Here is an 18661-nt window from a genome sequence, read left to right as displayed (position 1 = left end):
GTCATTACTCTGGGCAACCCTCCAGAAGGTTCTTTGCCTGCCAAGCAATTACAAAAGGGGAAAGACCATATGTTGATGCATACAGATAGGAAGAACCATTAGCTCTGTGTCCAGGTCTGTTTCTAGGTGTTAAATGTCAGAAGAATAGAGGTATGTATGTATGTACATAAGAGAGCCTTGTATGCCAGTGGTGATGGGAATCAATGCTTGGGGCTGTGTATGTAATTTGGATGCAGGGATGTACTGTTTTTTTGTGTTTGAGGTCTATAAAATCTCCAGCCCTCTCTGACTCCGTCCACGGTTCCATCTCTCCTGTGTGGAATAATGATCTAGGAATTTGCAGATGAGTGAAGGGGGCAGTCTGGAGAATCCATTCATTACTTTAAGCAGCGTACTATGGGTTATAGGAGGCATGAAGTTTTGGTTCGTTGGAATGGCTAAGATATAAAAAAAAACAGATTCCAGACAGCCTCAGACATTTCTCTAGCTTACTTAGCTACTAAGCTTAGAGGGCCTGCTGGGACTTTCCGGCCAGGGGATTAACTGACTGACAGTCCGACTCTTCCAGTAGCGCCATGCCCTTCTCATACAGCTACATGAAAATTGGATTCGCCTTCCCATCCCCGTCTTCAGCAACTAGTGCTGCGGCAGCTGCAGAAGTTTGGTTTAAGAATGATGCGGACACCGTGGAGTGGGTTCTATACACAGTGGTCAATGAGCCAAGGAGAAGGACAGATAATAAGTGGAGTGTGGATTCCTCCAAGTGTCCCACGAAGCTAAGTGAACCACATGTTGGCCTAAACGTTGGTGCTGAGAGCATGCTGATTGTTAAAGAAGGGGATGGGGGCTAAGTGGGCTATCCTAGAACACTGCAGGGACGGAATCCACAGAGTCCCTGTTCCGTTACTAGGTACTGATCTATGTATGCCATATCTCCTTGGAAGGCTCTAAAACAGCCAAGGATTTAATCCAATGAAAAGTGTACGCTGTAAATTTGTGATACCTTTGGATTTACACATTTATTTCGATTTTATAGTTCAAAAAGGAATATTAGCTAGGAAGCTCGCAGATAGGAGAACACTTCTCACCGGACAGATAATATCAAGAAACAGTGCTGCACGTGTTTTGGGATTCACCGAAGATCCCTCTTGACAGAAGTAAAGGAATTATTGGAAAGGGCAAGCAACACAGTTGCAAGGGGACGGGCCCTGTGTGCGGGGAGAGTCGCGTTATGGCCTTTAAAGCACTTTTGCGTCACTGTGCAAAATGGGCTGGTATTTACTCTTGCTGGGAGGACAAACAGTAAAGAGGGAAGGGGCCACACTTCGAATGTTGGCACTGTTCTAAATTATATAATCCTGGGATAATAATGTGCATTGAAAGTATTATAAACAGTAAAAAAAAATAGATTTTACAAAAAGATGATAAAACATTATTGTACTTGGTTTTACAAAAAAAAGCACATTCAGTTCAAATATATGTATTTTTTTAAAAATATGTTTCATGATTTCTTGCATTTAGTAGTGCAAGTCTATCACTCAACACTGCACACAACCTCTTGCATGTATGTATTTCTTCTATCTGTAAAACGAACCTTTCATAGTGAAGGTTAATAACGAGAAGTGGCCAGAACGTATCCATTTGTTTGGGTGGAAACATTGTTAACATGAGTATTGAAAAAAAAACCTAAAGCAAAAAACAAAACAAAAGTGCACTGCGGATTAAATGGTTGGGTTGCTACTTTGCAGTTTTATCAAATTATAATTTTGGTAGGAGAAATGGGACAACAGTTGAGCATGTTAATCCTCGGGGTCCTCCCCACAGACACAGTGATGTGTAAAACAATACATCAGAGACGCTCCTGGGTTCTCTGCTAAACTCTTCCTTGAATATTCAAGCATGCAAGCTGTGACATGCACCATGGATTAATGATGGGGGAGGAAAGATGGCATAAGGTAGTTTATCAGTCTGGAACCAGTAAATCATAGGAACTCAGTGCATAACACATTTACTTGAATTACTATACAGTTGTTACATATTTGAAACACGCTACAAATGTACATGCCATACCATCTTCTCCAAGAGCAGTGCGTTATATTGCCTGTTTCCACCAGAGACTTCGTTCTTCAACCTGTCAATAGAGGAGTGTACGTCAGTCTACTGGTTAAACCAAGCAACCAGAGAGCTAGTGTCACAATCCTAGTGGCTGCACCAGAAAAACACACTGAACATTGAAAAGTCATTAGACAGTAAGTACCAGTTTAGGGTGCAGATGTAGATATCACCCGCCCTAAAGGTTTCATCCTTCTTAAATCCTCATATTCCAATCAAAACGTAGGTCTGAATAAAGCAGGTATGAACTGGAGGAAAAGGAGGACTACACCAACCACATGGTGGATTGGCTCCACTGGCTCCCAGTAGAACACAGAATTATATTCAAAATGTTCGCCATCTCTTACAAAGCCTACAGAAACTGGACCAAAACTACATTTGCTACCAGTCCCAGAGATGGTGCCGATCCAAATTCATCCGACAGACCATATTTAATTGGAGCAAACATGGAGGAACATTGGTCAGGGTAGAAGGCAGCCCCCTAGTGAGTCTCAATCTGAGAGTCTCACCATGTCTATCACCAGTGAGAAAGCCCCCTTCAAACAGGATTTCCCCACATGAGTTGCCTCAGTTGAGCTCCGAAACTCGATAATGCAACTCATGGGACCCTTCTAACCTCACCCAGAGAGTCTGGACCACGATAGGAAAATAAACACACACACGGTAGGTGATTGTCCCCGACCGAGACATGTCTGACATTAGCCATGGGGACAGGGGTGCAGGGGATTTCATGAGGCAGCCATGCTGCTGACATGACATCCAGCATTTGAAAGTGTCCAGAAAGCAACTGCTGGCCCACTACAAACAACTATAATTGTAAGGATATCTCTACCAGTTCAGAGGTGAAACCACTGCTGGTAGCCGGGAAGCCACAATCCTAATTACACTCTACATTTATGGAACTAGTCAAGGATTAACACACTTTCTGCCCAATGCATACATGTTGTTTCTACCGTCTATTGGTTTTATATAATATTTTAGCATGTATTCATTTTGAAAAGTCATTTGCAATAAAGTCTACTTCATTGATTCTTCGTGGTAACCCGCGACTTTGCTGCATTTGTAGAGAAAAACATTTTTGATTTGTTAACATTCAGAACACTATTTCATCTCTTTACTACAAACTGAGCTAACGCAAATTCACATCAGATCCATGTGCAGAATTATTTTTGACTGAAAGCACCCACAAAATGAACCACACTAAATTCTATTAGTTGTGTTGGATCTTTCTAATGCATACATGTATTCAAGACTACTGTAAAGTGCTAAGGGTCAAAACCAGAGAACATATAACAGATTCCCAAGATCCAACTCCTCCAAAACAAAGCTATTTGGGCAGCCCTGGGTCTGCGCCGGTCGGACCACATCTCAGCCTCTGGCCGTGAAGCCCACTGGCTACCTATTAAAGCATGCATCGAATTCAAAACTGACCCTGGCACAATGCTGAATTTACAGTGATGCCCCCAAGTCCCTGAACAATAGCATCTCTCAGAAACAACACTCGCGTGTTCTCCGCTCTGCCAACTGCATTGCCTTTGTCACTCCGCTCTTCAAAAAGTCTAAGGCTGGTGGTGTAAGCTTCACTGTTACTGCCCCCTCACTCTGGAACTCTCTAACCCAAACATTAGAGATGAAAGCTCCGATACCTCCTCCAAGAGGTATAAATATGAATAATGACTCTTGTATATATATACACCATGAAAATGCAACTACCTGTTCCTTCCATGCCAGCCCTGTCTGGTTGTACCTTCTGTTCCCTAACCTGCCTACTCTGTACAAATGCTGTCATACCCTTGGGTTTTGGCGTTACAAAAATGCTATAAATGAATAAACAAGGTACCAGGTAATTGCCAACTTGAAAGTGGCTGTTATTTAAGGTATTCCACAGAAAAGCCAGGCATGCTATCGATCCGCTTTTCTTAGAGGCAAATGTCAAATGATACCAGCTACGGAGGAACGTCCAGTGTGGTCAGCTGAGAGCGTCCATGTGTTTGTGGCTGGGGGGGGGGGGGGGGGGGGGTGTGTGTGGCTAGTACTAAAACGTTTGAGTGGATCTTTTGTGCATTAAAAACCGTGAACAGTGGATATTACGGGTGCATATAGAAAACGAAAAAAGTAGCAAAAACATCCACTGAATCTAAATATGCATTTCCCAACAAAACAAACAGCCACCCAAACCAAGGGGTAAAAGAGGCTAGTATACACTGGGAGACAGGAAGTGGGAGTCCAGTGGTATTGGTTGGGGAGGGCACAGTGATTACAACTAGGAAAAAGGTCTTAAAAAATAAACTATTTCTTTAAGATCTGTTTTACTCCCCACTTATCACATAAAAGCAAGCATACACCTCCCAGGTCAATGCATTTATTCATACTAGGCCACAAGCTTTCACTGTGCAAACTGCAGCAGCCTCCTGAGTGCTAACTTTATCACTGCTTCAGTATGCTGACATGGAATAATTATACCCTCTTTCCGAACTAATAGACTAGGTTTAAAAGAACAAGTTACTCTCTTACCTGGTAACGTTCTTTCGATGGGATGATCCGATGACGTATTCCATATCTATGACAGTAATCATCACAGCTGTGCTGCTTCGGAAAATCTTTCGGTGTCTGCGTCCTGCGTCGATGACGTCAATACGCTGTCCTCGAGGGCCTCCTTGGAGCCGACGTCACCGGATGTTATAAGTAGAATTCACGAAGCCCGTAACCTAAGTTGTAGTTTTTTCCCAGAACGTGTGGCACCAATCTTCTGCCAGTATGACCACAGAAAGCCTTGCAGAAACGTAAGCTGCAATCGCATAAGAAATTCTGCAGCGGGGCAGGTAGGGAGGGAGCGATATGCAATAAGTCGTCGGACCATCCCATTGAAAGAACGTTACCAGGTAAGAGTAACTTTTTCTTCGAGGGGATTGGGTCCTCCGACGTATGCATATCTATGACAGAAGCAGTAACAACATATGGATGAGGGAAAAATAATTTAGAATATAGAAATTTAGAATGCCCAATCAAATTGCAGAGTAAAGGACCGCCTTGCCAAAGTTCAGATCATGCCCATGGATAGAATCTAGGGAGTAGTGTCGTACAAAAGTATGGACCAAAGCCCAAATGGCTACTTCACAGATGTTACCAATAGGAACACCCCTCTGCAGGACAGTAGAGGCAGCCATACCCCTAGTAGAATGGTCCGTAAGCCTACCGGAGGGTCCTTACCCGCCAAGCGGTAACATTCAGAAATTGCCAAGATAATCCATCTAGACAAAGTCTGCTTAGTAACAGCTTGTCCCAAACGCCGTCCAGCGTAACCAATAAAGAGCTGATCGTCCACCGTGACCCGGGACATGCGAAAAATGTAGAAGCTTAAATCCCTCCAGGATCCAACCTATGGAGCCTCTCCTCTTCCTTACCAGGATGTGGAAGAGAATAAAATGCCGGAAGAACCACCTTCTGGCTTAAATGAAATTCCGACACCACCTTCGGAAGAAAGGAAGGACAAACTCTAAGGACAACCCTGTCCTTATGAAAAACAGTGAAGGGAGGCTTAACTGAAAGTGCCTGCAACTCACTCACTCTGCGAGCGGAAGTGACCGCATCTAAAAACACAGTTTTAAGGGTTAACAGCCTCAAAGGACAAGAATGTAAAGGCTCAAAAGGAGCACCCATAAGGAATTTCAGAACAAGGTCCAAATCCCAACCAGGCACCTGGAAAGGTGACGGCGGAAACACATTAGTAAGTCCTTTGAGAAACCGAGAAATTAACAGAATTTTGAAATAAGAACACTCCTCAGACGAGCGCTTAAATATAGACAGCGCCGCCAGATAACCTTTAACAGTACCCACTTGCAGGCCCCTGTGGGCCAATGAAAGCAAAAAAGACAGAACTACAGGAATGTCACATGAAAAAGGATCCACATTCTGAACCCTGCACCAGTCGCAGAACTTTCTCCAACGGCAACGGTACAGGGACTTTGTTGCCGGCCGTCTGGCCAAAAGCAACACCTCCATCACATCTTCAGGGAGGTCCCAATCCTTATACCTCAACCTTTCAGAAGCCAAGCGTGAAGGTTGAGGGATTTGACCTCTGACTGGAGAACCTGACCCCCATCCCGTGAGAGCAGGTCGTCTCGGTAGGGAAGACGACGTGGAGGGCAGATGGACAAGTCGAGAAGGTCCGGGTACCACGTCCTCCGAGCCCAAGAAGGAGCAATGAGGATCATCGGGGAACCGAACCTCCGTAACCTCCGTAGCACTTGCGGGATGACGGGGACTGGAGGAAATGCGTACAGCAGTGGGAAGGACCACTCCACCACGAACGTGTCTCCTGAGGCTCCTTTTGGAGGAAATTCCCGTGAGCAGAACCTTTCGCACTTCCGGTTGACACTGGAGGCGAAGAAATCCACCTGAGGTGTCCCCAAAAGGGCAAAGATCTCCAGGAGAATCTCCTGAGCCAGCTCCCACTCATGAGAGATTGCACTCTGCCTGCTCAGAGCGCCCGCAGTCTCGTTTTCATCTCCGGCCAGATGAACTGCTGAGATCGAAGCTTCCTGCTGGATGGCCCAGAACCAGAGCTGCATCGGCTCTCTGCACAGAGGAAGTGACCCTGCCCCCCCTTTTGTTGAGGTAGTGCATGGCCACTGTGTTGTCCGTCAAAATCAGGACATTCTTTCCTCGCACAGTCGGCAGAAAAGCCTTCAGGGCAAGCCTGACGGCCCTCAGCTCCAACAGATTGATATGGAGTCTGGACTCCGATGGAGACCAATGACCGCTGACTGTCAACTCGTTGGCTTGAGCTCCCCATCCCATGAGGGATGCGTTCGTCACGATCATCAGCTCTGGCCAGGGTAGCCAAAACGGAGCCCCCTTCATCAGATTGCCTTCGCCAGCCCACCACAGAAGGTCCTGGGCGACCGAGGGCGGCACCTGAACAGGTTCCGACATCCTGCCAGAGGACTGCGACCACTGCATCCTGAGGGCCCACTGCAGAGATCTCATCCGCAACCTGGCCTCCGGCACCAGAAGAATGCAGGATGCCATGAGGCCGAGCAACCTCAAGAACCCCAACGCTGGGAGACTCTGGGCGTGTTGAAACTTGTGCACCATCTGCTGAATGTGATGAGCCCTCACCTGGGGAGGAAAACACTGCCCCAGGGATGTGTCGAGCACTGCTCCTATGTACTGGAGCAGCTGAGTTGACGTGAAATGGGACTTCTTTAAATTGACGGAGAAGCCCAGCTTGTGAAGGGAGTGGCAGGTGACGGACAGATGATGCAGGACTTGCTTAGGAGAGCGCGCCCTGATCAACCAATCGTCCAGGTAGGGGTAGACGTGAATCCCCCCTTTCCTGAGATACGCTGCCACCACCACCACCATGAGCTTGGTGAAGACCCTCGGAGCGGAGGTCAATCCGAACGGCAGGACCCGAAACTGAAAGTACGAGTGGCCAACCGTGAACCTCAGGTACTTCTTGTGCTTGGGTTGGATCGGCACATGAAAATAAGCATCCTTGAGGTCGAGAGACACCAACCAGTCCTGAAGTTGAAGGGGCTGGAGGACTTGAGAAAGAGTAACCATCTTGAACTTTTTCTTCCTGAGGAGCTTGTTCAAACCGCGCAAGTCCATGATGGGTCTCAATCCCCCCGTCTTTCTTCGAAATCAAAAAATAAGGGGAATACCATCCCTTGTTCCTCTCCGCTACAGGCACCAGTTCTATAGCGCCTTTCTCCAGCAGGGATTGAATTTCCTGTGCAAGGAGCGGATCCGGACTCTTTGAAGAGATATTCCCTGGTGGATTGTTGTGAGGCCTCTGCCGGAAAGGAAGACGGTAGCCACGGGCTATGATCTCCAGAACCCACACATCTGAAGTAATGGCACGCCACTCTACAAGATGCTGCGCCAGCCTTCCCCCAACCGGCGAACCATGGGACATGGCCTCATGACTGAGCTGAAGCGGCTGCGGCAGTGCCTGAGGGCAAAGAGGCAACTGCCTGAGCGGCCTTGGCACCTCAAGCACTCTGTATCCCACCTCTGGCACTCCAACGGTGGCCCCTTTGACTTGCAGCTCCTCTCAATTTACTAAAGGATGAGTAATATCGAAAGGAACCTCCCCTCCATTGCTGTCCCCTAGAACGAAAAGGCAGAGGTTGGCGACCTGCAGCGCTCAATGACTTTGCTGCACCTTTGGAGGTCTGCAACCTCTCAAGGCTCTCGTCAGCCTTGCTGCCAAAAAGATGTTCACCATCAAAGGCCATGTCCAGGAGCCGGGCCTGCACATCAGGAGCAAACCCCGACTTCTGCAACCATGCAAACCTGCTTATTACGGTGCTCGCTACCATGGACCGGCTGACACAATCCGCCATGTCCAGACCCGACTGAACGGACTCACACATAGCATCCTTGCCATCCTGTACGATAGCGAGAAAACCATCCCTTTCCTCCCCTTCGGGAAAATGTTCAGCCACCAATGAAATAGAGTTCCACAGAGTGTGCGTGAAACGCGACAAGGCACACACGGAGTTGGCTGCCTGTAAAGCCATACCCCCTGAAGAAAACACTTCTTCGCCCAGCCATCAAAACGCTTGTCGTCCCTATCAGGAGGGATGGTAGGGTACGACACCTGCTTTGCTGGGGCTGTGGCAGCCTGCACCACCAAACTCTCCGGAGTGGCGTGTGTGGTCAAGTAGCAGGGTCACTACTGGCTGCACGGTATTTTCGTGGCAAAGACTTGCTCACTGCTGGGAGACTCTCCGGAGCAGTCCAAGCTGCAGCCACCCTTCTTTGCAAAGCCATATGGAAAGGCAGTAGCGGGTCAGTTGGAGGACCTTGGTCGAGGATGTCCGTCAGGTCATCCTGCAGAAAATCCACAGGTGGCGCAGACCACCCCAAGTAATCCATGACCTTCGACATAAGGCGCCGGTACGAGGACTCGGCATGGGTGCCAGGCTCAGGCCGACAGAACTCCACCTCCGGAGAGGTGTCCAGACCACTGGCGTCATGCATTGACTGACGCAGGTCTTCAATCTGGCTGTGACCAGACAAAATCTTGTCCGGCACCGCCTCAGGCACCACACCTTCCTCAGATCCCTCATCCCCCTCAGAAATAAAATCCAGAGGTCAGAAAGAGGGCACAGAAAAAGGGACAAAGACATTCTTAGCCTTGGCCAGAGCCTTTCTGGGGGGTTCCACTGTGCTACGGGGTACCTCCGACAAAGCAGCGTCGACGTTTTGCGAGGCGCCGACAACTTCGCTGGCGTCGACACAGGCCTCGAGGTTGGAGGCCCAAGCGTGTCCTTTGACAGCCTGGGTGTCGATGGCGTCGATGACTTCCTGGGAGGCGGAGCCTCAAGAGAGTCCCTCGTCGACCTCGGCGCCGCAGGCGTCGATGTCTTCCTCGAAGGCTTCAATAGGCTCACACGGTCTCAAGGGCGTCGAGGACCAGGACCTGGAACGGGCATGTCTAGAGCAACCATCCTCGTCTGACCGGGACCTCGAAGGCGCCCGGTGGTCTCGACGACCACTCGAGCCCGAAGGCATACGAGCGGTGTCTTTAGCACAGTCACGGCCGGAATCCTCAGACGGCGCAGACGGGCCGGAGCCCTCCGATTGAAAAATCGCCATAATCTCCTTTCAGAAGGAATCAGAGACCGACTCCTGGACCGGGACCCCCCCGGACTCATGACAACGATGCGGAGAGTGGCCCCTCAAATCGTCCATTGAAAGGCCAGTGGATCGCGATTTCTGGGGCTTGGCCACCTTACCCACCAACAGCTTCTTCTTACGCTCCCACAAGGCCTTCGATGTAAGCGACTGGCAGTTGACACAGTCATCCGTATCGTGGTCCTCCCCGAGGCACCAGAGGCAAGCGTTGTGCGTGTCCGTCAATGACATCTTGGACCCGCACACCCAACACTTCTTAAAACCCGACCACGGCGTGGAAGAAGCCGAAGACATCCTTTCAAGTACACAAACAAACAGGTTTGAAGAACCGAAAGAACAGGATTCAGTAGAACCGAGGCACGCCGAGATCTCCGAAAGCGAACACGTTCACGGAAAAAAACAGAACTGAGGCTACGGGCATCGTGCGTCCTACTTATAACATCCAGTGACGTCGGCTCGACGGAGGCCCTCGAGGACAGCGTATCGAAGTCATCGATGCAGGACGCCGAAAGATTTTCCAAAGCAGCACATTGTGGTGATTACTGTCATAGATATGGAATACGTCGGAGGACCCAATCCCCTCGAAAAGGCTTTTCTGAGTTTCCACTGAATCTGTCCCGTTCTGCTGGGGATGCGGGGAGCTCCTATCATGTGTGGAGTCCTGTGTAGGAATTCTAACACCAGAGATTATGTCCTGTGTAGGAATCTGAATGCTGGTATGCAGGATAAATGTTCTGATCCCCATGTATTGGCTTGATTCCAGTGGATTGTGCCTGCTATTTGCCAATACAATAATCTTGACTCACTGCACGCTCCGGTGCAAGTCACAAAAACCAGGCCAGATCCTGGGTTCCAGTGCCTTGCACTTCTATTTGTCATGAGTCACCAAAATTCAATTTAAGTTGCTCAATTACACAGACACGCAAATGGTAGGTCTCCCCCATATGGAATCACCAGGTCAATTACAATGAGGCCCTTACTCTATTCTAAACACCCCTTACTCTACTCTATCCTTACTCTATTATAAGCACTGCAGTAGTTTGCATATATACATACATCCATACATTAGAAATCCAGTAGATATCAAATTCCCAAGCATCTACTGATCTGGTCGAAGTTCATTTGGCTAGTGGTGAGTTTTGGGCCCATATGGAAACTTGTACGGAAACTTGTCCAGGGGTCCCCAATGATGTCTAGGTTGCCTCTAACTGACCACAGATGTAATTATGATTCAAGTTTTACCTCAGGAATTGGTCAGTTCCTGTCCTTGAAAATGACCCACATATGTTTCTCCTACCCACACTCAACCTTTTGAATCTCTAATCTTCCCAACCCTTCTGTACAGCACTTCCTTAACTCATGAATATATTCAGTGTGGCACTGATCACTTTTGTTCTAAGATGTTACCATCCCTCTTCCACTGCCAGCACTTAAATGGATGAAGGCCAATATTTAATGGGAGGGTCCTTCCTTGGCTCTACTTTAATTGTACACTTGCGTTTGTTGCAATCTGTTTAGGTTCTTGCTCTTTGATCACACTTCCTTCCCCACTCTCACTCCTTAGATTTGTGTAGCATCTTCCCTTCTGTTACTCGTACTTTATGTAGCAGACTGCCTCGCAGTAATCCAATGACCCTCTTAGCTCACTTCTTCCCACCCATGCAACCTGTCTTTACATCATTGTCACTGGGCAAAGCTGCCCCAATTTACCACTTGGCCAAAACCCTTGATGCTCACATACTTCCTCTAACTCGCTGCACACCCTGGGGGTGAGAATATTGTGCATATTCAAGAAAGGCTCCAGCTGGGACCTCTACAAAGGTAGTATGCTACCACCACCAAAGATGCACTCTAACAACCAATCTATCATCTTGAGAGTTCTAAGAAAATGACACCTAATCAAAAACCTTCCAGGACTAAGGTATGCATAACTCGCGCCACATCTGTGGACGCATGCCGCAGGCACGGCTCCCCATCCTTGCACTCTAGAATGCAGCTTTGGCTATGCAAATCCGGTCTAGCAGCTTGCATAGTCGTCCACGCTCAAACCCCTGGCGTACCTCAACACCTCTGCCATTCGTATACAGTGACAACATACATAAATAATTCTATCGAGCTAGGCACTGTAAGGAACTCATGGTGGCAACAGTAAAGACAGACAAGTGATCACAGTTCAATGGTGTTTATTAAACTGCAAAAGTGGGTGAGATAAACGTCTAATCTAAACCTAAATCTAAGAGGGGAGCAAGCTTCAACCATCAAATGAAAATAAGGCAGTCCCAGTGACATTGTGTAAAATAAAAATGTTCTATACTAAGAAAAACCTATTGCCAATCCTTACGCTAATTACAAAAAGAGTGTGGGATAGGATTCATGAGAAAGAAAGAAGTGTTCACAAATGATGTGTCAGGATGCGGTAGTCAGGGTCTCCCTTCCCCACGTTTTAAGCACGGGATAAGGTGGAACCTCTGAGCACAGCCCACTTCTCGGGCTTCCCCAGCTCAAGACGACCGTTCCGCTCACAACCTTCAAGAACCTCAATGGCCTTATCTCGTTTCCTGCAAGAAGTCTCTTGCCATCGGAGGTCAGAAAATAACAAACCAAAATGTTCCTTCGGCACAGTACTTAGGGTGATAATGGGTCACCCTACGGCTCCACTCTTCCGGGCGCAGACCCTTCTCAATCTTCAGCCTCTTGCTTTGGGGTTCACTATGGCTTTTCCTTTATTCACAAATCTTAATGTCCTTTTAAACAGTTCTTCAGGCTTTGTCCCTTTCTGTCAGCGTCCCTCTGACGGGGTCAACTCTTGCCAACTTTTACGAAACAGTTCACTGTGCACATCCCTTGATCGGGTTAATTTCTGTCGACACACTGTTCACAGGGATTTCAGAATTCGCCCCTTCTCGTTAGCATGCCTCTGTCGGGTTCAGTATTGCTAACCTTATCAATCATGCCCTTCACTGTCGGTCAAATTCTTTCGAATGTACAGAGGATTATGCAAGACCCCCGTATCACCACTTTGACTGTTCCTTGCGACCTTCCCAAGGCCTTCTGGTATTCACAGTTTCAACAAACACAGGATTGACCAGAGTCTCTCAAGTAAGCACCCACGTAGTACCGGATGCCTCTGCAGCTGGTCTCCCCTTTTCTTTGAACTTCTCTTAAGTTGCTACTTTGTAGCTTTCCTTCAACACAGTTCGGTTCTTATGGGTTCCCCCCTTGACTCATTGGCTGTGATGAACCGCTTCGCCTTTCAGAATATCTGGAGTCAAGGCCGGTTCCACAGTAGCAGGCGCCTCCCTCGATCTTGCTTATCAGTGTAGACACATTCTGTGTAGCGTTGACATCTACTGCAACACACTTGAGCTATCGTCTGTGGTCTTACGATTCCCTCTGCAGAGGTTTTGCGGGTCTGGGTTGAAAAAGGAAAGGTTGTGACTCTTCTCGTCAGCCTCTTGATATTCACAGCCTTTTTCCTCCTCTTGAACTGCCATGCCTGGATAGCTGTCTCGTTGTGAGGTCTGCCTTGCTCGTAGTGTGCTTTCGTGCTACACTTTTTATCCCTTTGGGGAAGGGAAAGGGCTGTCAGGTGTGTGTGATTCTGGTCAATTGCCTGACCATGCCTGACCCTTGTATTGGGACACGTTAGGTAAACGGCTCAGGTGTTAGTCTGTTTGTGGTGTGCGAAAGTGTCCGTGTCGGAAAAGTGGGGTCAGTGTTTTGGGATATCCTAAGTGGTAAGAGGGGGAAAAGGTTTTGAAAGAAGGGAGATACCGCGTCTCACCCGTCAGTGTCCCACTTCCACTCCACAAGAACCCCCCATCCAGGTGATTATCCCTCACTGGTCCACTCCCAGGAACTAGATCCAATAGGGAAGGCCGTGTCCTGGTCACCTAGATGACAGATCCCCGGGGACAAGCTAGGGAGACACTGTCAGGTTTCTCACAGCACACATCCAATCTCCTGCACTAGCACTCTATCCAAATCCACCAACAGAACCCCCCCTCGTGCCTGACCATGGGACTGCTTACTGGGGCACAGCCAACCCTCCTAAGATGTAACCTGGCAGAATGCACCCACTCATCTTAAACTTAACTCTTAGACTCACCCAAACATGGACTGCGGTTGCCAAAGGCATTCCAACCACAAAGCGCATTTATGCCATACAAATGGGCGCTATATAAATGACGATGATAATTACAATTTTCAACAGCTCTCAACAGGGGCTTTACCCTGCTTGTTTGATGTGTGCAACTGATATACAAACTATCCTGACCATCCTGACCGTCAAAAAATAAACTGTGCTATCTTGAAAGAATGTTATGGAACAGCAACAGAGGACAATCTTGCAGGAGATAACCACTGGAAGTGCTAAACCCTGTATTGCATGAACCAAAAATATAGCCTTGTATTCCAAGTGAGCGAAAATGACCCCTTCTGAGGTATTTAAGGCTATTTGCACATACCGCTAGTAGCAATGAATGCTTTGGAGGTGAAGTAAAAATGTTATTTAACACTGGGTAAAATAATTAGGAAACCAAGTAAGTCAATGAAATGTGGTTTCCTTTTGTAATATTGAAATAACATGGTTCTCAAAAATTAAGCATTTTAATTGCAGTATTGGGGGAAATGAAACAGGCCTAACATGAATATGCATGTGGAGTCATGTAAAAAAGCAACGATTTTTCTAGAAGAAATTAAAGCATACCCCCATGTTTTAGCTTTTTCTTTCGTGTGTTAATGAAGAAGATGCAGCAAAAAAAGGTCGTCTCGGAGAGGAAATGCCTTGTTCAAAGATATCTTGCCTGGAAATTGTTTTGTCGTTTCCCAGTCTACTTATTGACTGGACTCTAAACATTCTGATTTGCTGGGAGGTGGTCAGTAACAATCTCTATACGCCAATTATCCTAAAAAGCTGACTGGCTTCTAAGGCTAATTAAAATAAGGCTGACGACAATGTTTTAAGGTGGACACTCAGCATGTAGTCCTGAGATACATTTCAGTATGAAAAATACTTTGCTATGAAAAATGTGATATGATTTGTGATGTCTCATTTTATGGTATTTTACTCATGAAAACTATGTCAAGCTCCTACACGATTTCAAGCAACAAGTCGAATTAGATTCCTTCCAGCAACCAAATATCCAATCACATATACCATTCGAAGGAGCTAAAGGGCAATTAAGCTTCCTAACATACAACAGTACTGTCTGATGGAAAATAATTATGTTTGATAAGATATCTGATACTTTGATAAACAATAAGCGATGATGATAAAATAATAATGCATTTCTAAAAAATAACACTGAAATTCAATAACAATCTGTTAATTGCATTGCATAACATAACAATGGATGGAGGAAAAGTGAGATTATTAGGTACACCAAGTACACATAAAGCACTTTTGCAGCCTACATTTAAGAAACTGGGTATAACAAAACACATTTGAAAGCTTGAAGGTAAAGCAGCATGATTACATGAATCCTAGTCTGTGGAGCAGGTGGCACATTTCAGCCAACTCCTTTAAACTGCAATCTTGTGAAGTAATTTCTAAAATTAGACATCACCTTTAGATTCGTACCAGACATACCAATGTGGATGGGAGCTAAACTGCTCGGCGCAAAACCACCACGTAGAGAAATGCTACTCTGCCCCTCCAAGAGGGAAACACCTTCAGCCTCTCTGGAGGAAAAAGAAAGCCCACACTGCTGGAAGCTGCACGAGCTTGTAGAAGCAGAGCTAGGTGTGGCTATAAGGATCAGAGAGCATGCAGTTGCCTCTGAGAATTAAGAGATTCTGAGATCGAGCAGAAAAGGAGGAAAGTCATCTTCCTGATCAGTTTGGCCAAGAAATATTTCTTGTAGATCACAGATTGTTTCCTCTATTATGCAGCTGGTAGTTGCATCTGTTTGCAAGAAGATGCATCAATATGAAGCGATACCATGCTTTCCAGATCACACATTTACGAAGAGACAGAGACCAAACTTGTGAGGAGCAAAGTATAAAGAGCCTTCCAAAGGCGCAGAATTTGCCGTGTCGCCACCAAAAGGACTTTATTAACCCAAAATAGTGTCACAAAACTCAGATGACGTGTACCAATCCAAGACTCCAAAAGTACAGCCAATGGCGTTCTTGGGAAAACTATATTCCAAACCAAGTCGACCCTATCCAAAACATCACTCCAGAAACTCTTAACCCTTACACAATCCTATAACATATGAAGCATAGTTCCTTTCTCCTTAGAGCAACTCCAACATACATCATCAGTTTTTAACCCCAATCTGTACATCTTATCTGGGGTCCAAAAGAGACGAACCAAGATCCGCTGTTGAATATAACGCAGATTCAAATCAATTTTCATCCTAACCAGAACCTTACATAAACATTCCCAATCTATCATCATGATCTCCACACATAATTCTTCAGACCACGCTATCCGTAAGCCATCCCATGAAGATGTAACATTTTCTTCTATCGGGGAGAGTTTTAAATAACTTGTCACCACCCGAGGGGCAGCTGAGAGGAAATTAAACCACTCCGGTCTCCCCGACAAAGGTTAATAAATCATCAATAACCGCTCTTCAATCAAATTCTTCAACAAATTATATCTCCTCAGCTCACAGTTCTTCAGAGCATATTTCCTTTTCAAAAACTCAAAAAGTAACATTCCATCCCCACACCAGACATCTCTCATTAGCAATATTTGTTTATTGATCCAACTTCTCCAACATAACATATTTTCAAATCCGCAATCCTGGATTCAGCCAGATGGAAGCCTCCTCATACATCCAAATACCCTGTCCACTCCCCACTACCAGTGAAGAGATTGCATCCTTAGTGGCAAGCAGCATTTTCAATTTAGATACTGATCTAGGTAGTTTACCCAATGAATATAGCTATTCAATTCTTAAAGGTCTAATTTTATAGTCTTCTACCTGGGCCCATATTGGAGACCTTTGATCATTCATAAAAGAATAAAAATTTAATCAAAAAAGCTCTTGAAGTAGTTTTCAGGAATAGGATAACCAAAGCCCCCATTGCTCACACTCCGATTCAGTAAATACGAGGAATTCTAGGTCTTTTTCCTGGACCCCATAAGAAATCCTGAAAGACTCGGTCTACCCTCCCCAAAGCTTTTTTTTGTGAATTTCAAAGGAATTGACTGAAGTATATATAAAACTTTGGGTAAGAGCATGTCAGGAATATGGGGTGGTGGAGGCGAAAGAGGTGTTTAAATCTGAAAACAGCTTAGTATTTGTACATGGGCTAGATAAACTACATTTCCCAGCAGCCCCTTGTCAATTCGTAGTCCTTGCCGTGCGCGTTGGCCAGCTATCAGTAATTAACAACAGTTTATCACGGGCCAACGGCGCACGGCAGGTGTGGCTTATTGTTTCATGAGGCGAAGCCATGCCGGAGGTTCGTGCGGTCCGCGCCCCCTTACATCAGGATTCCGGGTATGTGATCTCAGCAGCAAACGGAGAACTATGCGGTCCTAGAAAGAACGAGCGGCGAAGCACGGGAAGTACAAGGAGGACTTGCGCCGCCTCGTTCAAGCTCCGCTCCCATATCGGCGCTGACACTGTGAACGGGGCCTCGCTCACTTCTATCAAGGCGTCATCATTTCTCGTCTGGGACGGCTTGCGAGCCTCCCAGACGCACAGATAAGTGCTCAATGATTTTGTTGCTTTCCGTGTGTGAACGTGGGGCAGTGTTTGCATATGAAAGACTTTGAGGAGCATTTCATATGGGTCGAACTCTTTGATTATTCCATGTTTAGGGATTATTGTATGTTTCTACTATGGAGGCAATAAGCGGTCAGGCCATACAACACACAACTTAGCAATAGGGGGCTGCTCCCTCAGTGTATATATTTGTTCGAATCCATTCTCTGTTGGTGTTGAACTCAAACCTTTGGTCCTACATGTTCTATGAATGTTTATGTTGCTTCTGCTTGCCCAAAGGGCCATGTGTCATGTTCTTTATGTTGGGAATCATATCCCATGAGTGTGTTTCATTTACGCTTGCTTACATGTATTCTATGTTCTGGTAATTACTACATGTGCCTGTATCAAGGGGCTATTAGAGAGCACAATTACACTAGCTAAGGTCCTTATTCAGCCTGTATTAAGGGGGCATATTTGGTGATCTATGTGTGTGTTATGTGTCATGGTTTACTAGCTACATGTTACAGTGTAGGGTTTTTCCCTGTGTTTCCCCCTATCCTATCCACTGTAGGTGTTTCCTAACCCTCTATCCGGTTTCCCTTACCTCCCCTTCCCCGTCCACAACCTCTCCTTAACCCTCTTCCCCCCCATTGGCTGCCACGTGGTATCCTGTGTTTTGAATATCAGGTATCTGTGCCAACCACCGGTGGAGGGTCGACTTCATTCGGCTTCTGTGGTTCGGGGGAAGAGTGTCGACACTTCACTCTCTTATGGGGTTTTTGACAGAGCACCATCTTAATAGTGTTAACCTTTGCCCAAGTAGTTAATGACAATCTGCTCCATTTACTAATATTCTTCTTCAAAGCCTCTATAAGTTTAACAATATTGAGCTCAACCATTTATTTCACATCTCTCATCAAATATACCCTTAAATACTTCACCTGCCCATTTTCACACTTAAATTTCAACCCAAAAATGGCCTACACAGCGGGGTATCCCGAGCTTGGAACAAAACTGATTTTTCCCAATTTATTTTGTAACCCGAGAGTTTACCCACTTCATCAATCATATTCTTCAAAATGACACCCTCAATTTCAGGATTATTTACAATAAGAACAACATCATCATCATAAGCCAGGATTTTAACTTCAATCTCCCCTAACCTGAAGCCTGACAAATTACAAGACTGTTGAATGTATATCAAAAAAGGTTCAAGAGCCAAATTGAAGTGA

General features: G+C 46.2%; 1 protein-coding gene across 9 annotated transcripts in view; it reads right to left on the bottom strand.

Moving 5' to 3' along the window:
• FAM227B (family with sequence similarity 227 member B) overlaps positions 1–18661 on the bottom strand; it is a 1598354-nt gene that overhangs the window by 94230 nt on the left and 1485463 nt on the right. For 3 of the 9 annotated variants that reach the window (XM_069624770.1, XM_069624769.1, XM_069624775.1), the window contains one exon: positions 2071–2131. The exons of the other annotated variants lie outside the window; for them this stretch is intronic. In XM_069624770.1, the coding sequence (XP_069480871.1) occupies positions 2071–2131 (61 nt within the window). The remainder of the gene's footprint in view (positions 1–2070; positions 2132–18661) is intronic. 9 annotated transcript variants of the gene reach the window in all.

The sequence above is a fragment of the Ambystoma mexicanum genome, chromosome 11 (genome assembly GCF_040938575.1).
Source record: "Ambystoma mexicanum isolate Mex_15411 chromosome 11, UKY_AmexF1_1, whole genome shotgun sequence".
NCBI classification, from domain to species: Eukaryota; Metazoa; Chordata; class Amphibia; order Caudata; family Ambystomatidae; genus Ambystoma; species Ambystoma mexicanum.
Note: the sequence above shows the minus strand (reverse complement) of the source record. Positions and strands in the feature narration are given on the sequence as shown.